This window comes from Thamnophis sirtalis, unplaced genomic scaffold (genome assembly GCF_051295495.1).
Source record: "Thamnophis sirtalis isolate CommonGarterSnake01/CBP01778 unplaced genomic scaffold, rThaSir2_p1.2 scaffold_8, whole genome shotgun sequence".
Lineage (NCBI taxonomy): Eukaryota > Metazoa > Chordata > Lepidosauria > Squamata > Natricidae > Thamnophis > Thamnophis sirtalis.
The window spans coordinates 67,224,015-67,233,000 of record NW_028261388.1 but is presented as its reverse complement, the minus strand read 5'-3'; the positions used below and the strand labels follow the sequence as shown (position 1 = coordinate 67,233,000).

At 45.0% G+C, this 8,986-nt stretch overlaps 1 protein-coding gene across 2 annotated transcripts in view; it reads right to left on the bottom strand.

Annotated features, from left to right (window-relative positions):
• Positions 1 to 1,342: 1,342 nt before the first annotated feature.
• Positions 1,343 to 8,986, bottom strand: part of PCDH1 (protocadherin 1) — a 179,832-nt gene continuing 172,188 nt past the window's right edge. For both annotated transcript variants that reach the window (XM_087721830.1, XM_087721829.1), the window contains exon 5: positions 1,343 to 5,577. In XM_087721830.1, coding sequence (XP_087577956.1) covers positions 5,192 to 5,577 — 386 coding nt within the window. In that variant the 3' untranslated portion in view covers positions 1,343 to 5,191. The remainder of the gene's footprint in view (positions 5,578 to 8,986) is intronic.

Sequence of the window (8,986 nt, the reverse complement as noted above, 5' to 3'; positions counted from 1 at the left end):
ACGAGTCCCTAACATGATGAATGACACCAGGCCCACACTCACAAGAGCCACACAGGATGTCACATCCACAAAGAAAGCAGACAAAAACCCACACTGATGAGGAGGCACGACCAAGGACCAGAAGCCAGACTGCAAATGCACCATTAGCCTCTTTAAACCCCTCCTATTGTTACATGAAACACAAACCCCCAACCAATCAGAACACACCTCCACCCAATCAGAACACAGCCAAGCTCCCACCCAATCAGCTCAAACCCCCACTGGCAGTTAAGTTAAGAAACAGTTAAGAAACGGCCGAGATCTCACATTGCTCCTGGAAGCACGAAGCCTGAAGATGATGAATGAGACTTCGTCGAAACGTCGCCAAGACACCTCCAATTTTACGCGGGAGAAAACCCGAATAACCAAAGACCTACACACACACACACACACAATTTGTGTGTGTGTGTGTGTAACGGGTGGGTTCCTACCAGTTCGCACCTATTCGGTAGAACCGGTTCGTCAAATCTACCGAACCGGTTAGAAGAGGTTTCACTAGTGGACCCGGAAAGGAGGCCACACCTACAGAAGAGGTTCCAAATTTTTTTGAAACCCACCACTGGTCCTTGGATATGATTATTCTACACTATCATGCTCATATTTATAAAACTCAGTACCTCTGTGAAAGGTAAGGATGACTACTGTGTTTGTGGTGCAATCAGAACATTGCGTGTGTTGAAATTGTTTTAACGCAAACCAAAGATGCCTTTTCAAAAACAAGTTTACATCATGTTCTTATGCATGCCAGTACTGTGTGTGAGGTAATTTAAGGTGGTTCTGACAAGTGTCGTCGGCATCTTCATATCCGGTCACATGGGCAGCAAGCCACTCCTATTTGGTCACATGGGTGGCAAGCCACTCCCACAAAGGAGGCCACACCCACAGAGTAGGTTTGAACAATTTTTGAAACCCACCACTGGTGTGTAATTATATATGTAATTATATTAACATGAAAAATTGTGGTTAATTAACTAAGCAGTACTTTTTATGTGGAGAATATATGTGAGGTATATGTTATTTGTCACTTTATATAGTACTTAAACTGAATTGTAACGAACATGAATGGGTACAGGGAATGTGAAAGGATTTCATTCAAAAGAGAATTAAATGTAAGTTAACATGCTTGAATGTGTTGTATATTGATCTAATACACAGGTGTGCGTGTGCACGTACAAACACACACACACACAGAATAGTATTGGGGGAGGGAGAGGAAGAAAAATCCCATGCTACATAATTTGACTTTTAGGAAAGAAAAGAACAGTTCAGTTGATCTGCAGAGATAAGAAATCAGGCCAAGCCAAAAGGTTTTCACATTTTTATTGTAAAGCTTTGGGAGGGCTAATTACAGTGGTGTTTGTCATCTGACAGCTCAGCAAACCAACAGAATGGAAGAGAACAAAATGGGCTCACGAGGTGTCATGCTCACGGCTCCAAACAAAAAGGATTACAAAGGAATCAATTGTGCTCACAGTGCCAGGGGAGAGCCCTAGGCCCAAAGCTTTCCCAGTGCAAGGGATATGCATCACATTGAGAGCAATACAACCTTAGCAGGAGAAAAAGAGGCAGTACCTAAACAAATGGCACAATTCAAAAATAGTTGGATACTCTTTACTCTGCTATAGGATTTCTCCTTTAGAAAAAGCTACACCTGCATGTACATAAAACTGTACAAAAAAACAAGGCATCACAAGCAAGAACTGAAATCTCGTATAAATAGAATCAACACGAAGAATTACAAAGGGGTTGCTTCGTTCCATCTCACTCAACTGATCTGTGTCTGGTCTTGCACCTTTGGTATTACCCCTGGCTTGTCCTAAAGTAGTGCTCAAAAGTCTTCCCCTTGCCTTTGAACGCACTTGTCTAGACCAGAACTCATTGAATGCTCTTCTTCCTAACTTTCTCAACCTCTTCTTCTAGGCATGGTTTGGTTTTTTTCTGGTTTGAAATCGTGAATGTGAGTATCTCCTAATGGTATTTTGACCATTGGATTATCAACCACACAAACTCCTATGGCATTTTTATATTCAGTGGCAACTTTTGTTTTTCTTAAGACTATATTCCTCAAGACTACATTTCAATTACTACTGGCACCATCTTCCTTTTTGCCTCACACAAAACATATTTCAAAGTCTTAGTTGAGTTTGGGAGGCCAGGTAATACTGTTTTCCAACCCCTTTACCTGAATAGCCAGTCTTTTTTATTTCATATTTCTGGAAAAAAACAAAGGAAAAGAGATGAAGAGCTCTCCACATTCAGGTTATCAGCCTTGGCTTATTACCAAAAAGCAACCTTATTTGTTCCAATGGGCCTATAGCAAGTATATCCAAATACCGAAGCAATTTTGGAATGAGGTCAGTTTTATAACTCCCATCTGCAAGGGATGGACTAGAAATTAGATTGCTTCCAGTTATATTTTGACTAAGTGAGTTCAAACCTATGGATAGGCCTAAAAGAGGATAATTTTACCTGAGCAATGCAGGTATTCCTTCATTATTTTGGCTCCCATCTATTCCTTTCATAGTGGGAAAGAAGAGTAGAATAGAATAGAATAGAATAGAATATAGAGTGGAGTGGAGTGGAGTGGAGTGGAGTGGAGTGGAGTGGAGTGGAGTGGAGTGGAGTGGAGTGGAGTGGAGTGGAGTAGAGTAGAGTAGAGTAGAGTAGAGTAGAGTAGAGTAGAGTAGAGTAGAGTAGAGTAGAGTAGAGTAGAGTAGAGTAGAGTAGAGGAATAGAATAGAATAGAATAGAAATATGGAAAGACCTGTCCTTTCCATACCATACACTGGAAAGAATCTGGGTATGGTGGATTGGACAGTGTTTGTTTATGTTTTTATTTATTTACCTCAATAACTTTATTTACACATACAGTCCAGACAGATTTTTAACCAAGAATTGAGGCACAAGCCAAAGCAGTCTGGTTTGCTAAGCCATAATATGTGGATTCACATATATTAAGTTAAAAATCAACAAACTATTTCAGAACTTTTTCCTGTTTACATTACACATGATCACCCTAACCTTAGGCTCTTGATACAAGAGTGGATAGGAAGTGCTTTATTCCTGGTCTCCATCCTATGGATTGCAGCTGAAATAGCCCTGAGCCTTAAAAAGTATAGGGGCAGAAGAAGTCCTTGTTTTTTATACACACCGGAAGTTTCCTGTGATCTGAAACCTGAGACTCAAGAATTCAGTCATCTAATCGCCAATGGCATGTAGCAGTTTACTTTATGACTAGAGTCATTGGACTTCTCTCTGCAATGCTTCCCACTACCACTATGTTTGGTCAGCAGGTGATCAGCAATCTGCTCACTAGAGGACAGAGAGTACAGGGAGACACTAAAATTTCATATCCTAAAAATCATCTCTGATGATCAGAAGAAAATGAAAATTGCTTTATGTCGCTCCTACCAGTTTACTAGTTTGATAACCAACCTATCTCCAAATGATCAGTCCTGTCAAACATATACCCATATACCCACACAAACAATAGTTTTACAAAGCATATCATGTCTGTTTCCTTTCCTTCCTAGACACATGCAGTTGAGAAAGTTGAACAGAGATACAGTAAAGAAGGGCAACATCCAGCCCACCTTCTGCAATACAGCTTAGAAAAACACATGGCAATGTGTGAGGAAAATGTTGGGCCTGTTGGAACCAGAATTAAGCCAAGAGAAACAAGATGGGTACATCAAATGTCAGCTAATCTGTGGATAGGTTCCCAGTCTGGAGACTGTCTTCCACTATCATATGTACTGGGAAAAGTCCCATAAATGCTAGCTGGCAATTGCCATTAATGCTATACTATCTGGAATCAGGCCTAGCTAAGTGTAGAATACTGAGGGATTTAAGAACGTAGTCACCAAAGCAGCCCACTGCTTGCTGGAGGAAGAGTGCTCTCTTATAAATTCAAAGCTGGTCTTTTGAGTGATCCCAAATGATGACATCAATGGTTGGGGATAATAATGCCCATGAATAGTTGCACCATTTTTATGGGCCTCAAATGAAACTATGACAGGCTCCTGTAATCGATACTATGTGGCTAAACATGTGGCACTGGAAGAGAATATTGGATCCCTTGAGGCTGTCTAAAAGTATAGGGAGGGGGTATGTGACTCCAGCATACAGAGGCCTATGGGCCCAAGTGTGACCCTGAGTCCAAGCTCCATTTCACAAAGGCAATGGTGGCTTACAGGCAGACAAATCAAAGGCCAGAATAATGGCACTGGGGTCTAATGACCCCATGGAAATTCTCTGCCTCACATGAAGCAGTAGAGTAATTTGGGGGAGTTAGACATTCTACCACCTGAAAAACTAAAGGTTCTTCCACTTTGTTTACTACTGCAGTTCATTATCTATGGGGTAGGGGCAAAGGAGGACAGCTAAATGCTGACTACTAGCTATAGAGCTCCTCCATACCTGATAAGCGTTTCTGAAGTCTGAAAAGTGATTAAGATTTAAAAACTCTGCCAAGTCCTTCCTACTCAGTCCTGCTGACCAGCCAGAATACCCCCCTCCCAACGGATGCTTCATTCTTATTTACACTGTGGAAGTAAAGAGTGGGCTGGTTGGAAGTGCTTGCCCCAATGTGCTCTTCTGTGGTGAAAAATTCAAGATGAAATTTTCTCCCTGTGGTGTTGTTTGTTTCAATGTCTTTTTGTTCCAAGGACAAATAATACTCAATCAGGCAAGACATAAATGTCATTCCTAAAATTCATATTTACAGGAGTATAGTAACAAGAGAGGCAGCTTTTCCCCCTGTACCTGTGCCAAGTGCTCTCAGCCCTGTGCCCAATGGACTCCACCAAATCTGCGTGGACCTTTGGTAACTAAGCCATTTCCCACCCACCCCAGCCCTGAAACCAAGAAGCCAAGCTCTCTTCACTATATTCCCTTCTCTCTCTTTCCAGTTATCCATGGACCACACTATTGAGAGCTTGGCTATTCAGGTTGATGTCAGTTCCCTTGCCCAGTGAGGAATCAGTTAATGAAGTGTTTCCATGCCCAATGACTGGGCAAGGCAGTCTCATCTGACAGGCACAGAACTGCCAATCTGAGTGATAAAAAATCACAGTTTGAAAAGTCACTTCATAGTGGAGCACTAGACACTGGTCTCAGCATTGTTTTCAGATATTATGTGGCCTCCTCACTCTCACAGGTAGATCTCTCGTTTGGCAGTTTGGGATGATGGTGTGGTGGCTGTCTGGAAATCTGAGGTCTGGGTGAGAGGGATTTCCTCCATGGGGGAATTCTTGCAGGGCTCATGGCTACTGTTGGAGAAGGCACTGTATGTGGGGAGCAGGCGGAGGTTAGCCATTTTGGTGTTGCGCTCTTCTGAGAGTCTGGGGCTTCCATTGCCAACTTGTTCTTGACTCCCTCTGTCTTGAAAAGGCACAAATGTGGAGAGTTTGAGGGCATTCTTGGGCCGCCGGTTTGGAGAGGACTGACCTGGCATCCAGCAGGTATCAGAGTGACCAAACTCTGTGCATTCTCGAGTACAGGTCCCTGTCAAGGCTACATCAGGTAAAGGTCGGAGATCTGTAAAAAAGAAACAAGAAAAGGGAAGAATAAACATTCATTCATACATGTATAATGCAACAACATGACTAGCTAACACTTAAATCTGGGAAAATATATTTAAACAGTAATTTCCTTGTAACTATCATAGAACCACAAAGTTGGAAAAAGCCATATACTGTTCAACTTCCTCAGTGAAGGAATTACTGAAATAAAGGCATTTAAAGCTGATGCCTATCTAGACGCCATATGAAGACATCTAATGATATATTGTACTGCTCTTGGTTATTTTTTTAGAATACTTGGCTAATCTATATATATATAAAAGCGAAATACGACTCACACATCATCACAAAATCTCCAGAACCATAAAGCCTACAAACTTCAAATTTGCCACGTATGTTCCCATTGGCTTCTAGGTGCTCACTAAAAAAGGATTTTTCTTGAAATGACCATCAGAGCATTAGTATTTCCTATATTATTATTAACACGCTCTGATGCTAAGGAGTTTTACTCCCACACTCAACCCGAAAAGAAATCTGCTCCAAATGCAAAATACAGAGGAGAGGAGTTTCAGTTTTACTTTCACAGCAGGAAGCAGCTTTACTACAGAACAGTTGATCTAAGCTACTCCCAGGCTCCTTCCTGTCTCCTTGCTCACACAGCAAATACTGTTTGAGTTTCCAAACACCCCTCAACTCTCTCACACACTGACAGGACGCTAGCCAAATGAATACCAATGGATGCTAATAGGCAGAGGTAGATTTCCCCCCCTTATTTTCCTCCTCAGTTCAAATGAATCTGTTCCTTCTACTATAACACCAGTTAAAGAAAAAAGAGGCAAAAACACAGAAAAAGATTTATAGATGCGATTATGAAAACACAAGTCTTATTATTTATTTATTTGTCTTGTATGCTGCCCACTCCTGGAGGACTCCGGGCGGCTCACAAAAGACAAGGGAAAGGGGGGAACAAGACAAAGACAACATATTAAAAACAAAACCAACATTCACAATTTCTATGGAGGTAGATGCTTCTCAGCTCCCCCCAGCCTGCTGGAACAACCAGGACTTGGTGGATTTGCGGAAGACCGGGAGGGTAGTAAGGATCCGGATCTCAACAGGGAGCTCGTTCCAGAGGGCCGGAGCTGCAACAGAGAAGGCTCTCCCCCGGGGAGTTGCCAGCCGACATTGGCTGGCAGATGGAATCCGGAGGAGACCCAACCTGTGCGATCTAATTGGTCTGAGAGAGGTAATCAGCAGGAGGCGGTCTCTCAGGTACCCAGGTCTGATGCCATGTAGGGCTTTATAGGTAGCGACCAGCACCTTGAAGCGGATTCGGAGACTAATAGGTAGCCAGTGCAGCTCACGGAGGATAGGTGTAACGTGGGTGTACCTTGGTGCACCCACAATCGCTCACGCGGCTGCATTCTGGACTAATTGGAGTCTTCGAACACTCTTCAAGGGCAGCCCCATGTAGAGCGCATTACAATAATCCAGTCTTGAGGTCACAAGGGCGTGAGTGACTGTCTGAAGGGCCTCCCGATCCAGGTAGGGTCGCAATTGGTGCACCAGGCGAACCTGGGCAAAGGTCCCCCTGGTCACAGCCGACAGATGGTGTTCTAAAGTCAGCTGTGGGTCCAGGAGGACTCCCAAATTGCAAACCCTCTCTGAGGTGCGTATAATTTCGCCCCCCAGCCTGAGAGATGGAACAGTTGGATAATCTTTGGGAGGGAACATCAGAAGCCACTTGGTCTTGTCTGGATTGAGTGCCAACTTGTTTGCTCCCATCCAGACTCTAACAGCCTCCAGGCACTGGCACATCACTTCTACTGCTTCACTGAGTTGGCACGGGGCAGACAGATACAGCTGTGTATCGTCTGCATATTGGTGATACTTAATCCCGTGCCGGCGTATGATCTCACCCAGCGGCTTCATGTAGATGTTAAATAGGAGGGGGGACAGGACCGAACCCTGAGGCACCCCATACTTGAGGGGCCTTGGGGTCGATCTCTGCCCTCCGACCAACACCGACTGCGACCTGTCCAAGAGGTAGGAGGAGAACCACCGCAAAACGGTGCCTCCCACCCCCACCTCTCACAACCGTCGCAGAAGGATACCATGGTCGATGGTATCGAAGGCCGCTGAGAGGTCAAGAAGCACAAGGATAGAGGGGTGACCCCTATCCCTGGCCCACCAGAGATCATCGATCAGCGCGACCAAAGCAGTTTCCGTGCTGTAACCAGGCCTGAAACCGACTGAAAAGAGTCTAGATAATCGGCTTCATCCAAGGACCGTCGGAGTTGCGAGGCCACCACTTTCTCAACAACCTTCCCTACAAAGGGAAGGTTGGAGACTGGACGATAGTTGCTCAAGATGGCTGGGTCCAAAGACGATTTCTTCAGGAGGGGTCTCACCACCGCATCCTTTAGGAGGGGTGGGAAGATTCCCTCCCGGAGAGAGGTGTTCACAATCGTCTGGATCCAGCTGCGTGTCACCTCCCTGCTGGTCGAGACCAGCCAGGAGGGACACGGGTCCAGTATACAAGTGGAGGCACTCACTGCTCCCATGGCCTTGTGCACCTCATCAGGAGAAGCCTGTTGAAACTCAATCCATAAAGCATGCTCAAGACCCTCCCCCGGTACCTCGGCTGGTATCGTGCAATTGGAGTCCAGCTCTGTCTGAATCCGAGCGACTTTATCTGTCAAATACATAACAAATTACTCAGCTCTACCCTGTAGAGGGTCACCCGCATCCCTCCCTTTCAAGAGGGAGCGGGTTATTCTAAACAAGGCGGCTGGGCGCGATTCGGCGGATGCAATAAGGGCGGCAAAATGCGAACATTTCGCTGTCCATATTGCCACGAGATAGGCTCTAATAAAGGCTCTCATCAGTGCTCGGTCTGACTCAGATTTACTGGCCCTCCAGCGGCGCTCTAGGCGTCTCTTTTGGTGTTTCATCTCCCGGAGTTCCTCGGTGAACCAAGGAGCCCTCCTGGATCCGCCGCCTCGGAGAGGTCGCAAAGGCGCAATCCGGTTTAGAGCCCTCGTCGCCGCTATATTCCAAGCAGCGACTAAGGACTCCACCGGATTGTGGACGATAGTGTCAGGTATTTCTCCAAGCGCCGTCTGAAACCCCATTGGGTCCATCAGGCGCCTGGGGCGGAACCACCTAATCGGTTCCTCCTCCCTACAGTGGGGGATTGGCCTCCGAAAGTTAAGCCTCAGCCGGAAGTGATCAGACCATGACAAGGGCAAGTGAGTGAAGCTGCACACAAGTATCGTCAAACTCATCCCCAAGTCAGTAGACAGGCTGTAAAAAGTATACATCTAATAACCCCTACAGTAATCAATCTACCCAGGCGTTAATCCACAACTAGTTAGCCAACTGCAGAAGTTGCTGCGCGAACACAATGAATATATTCTGGAACT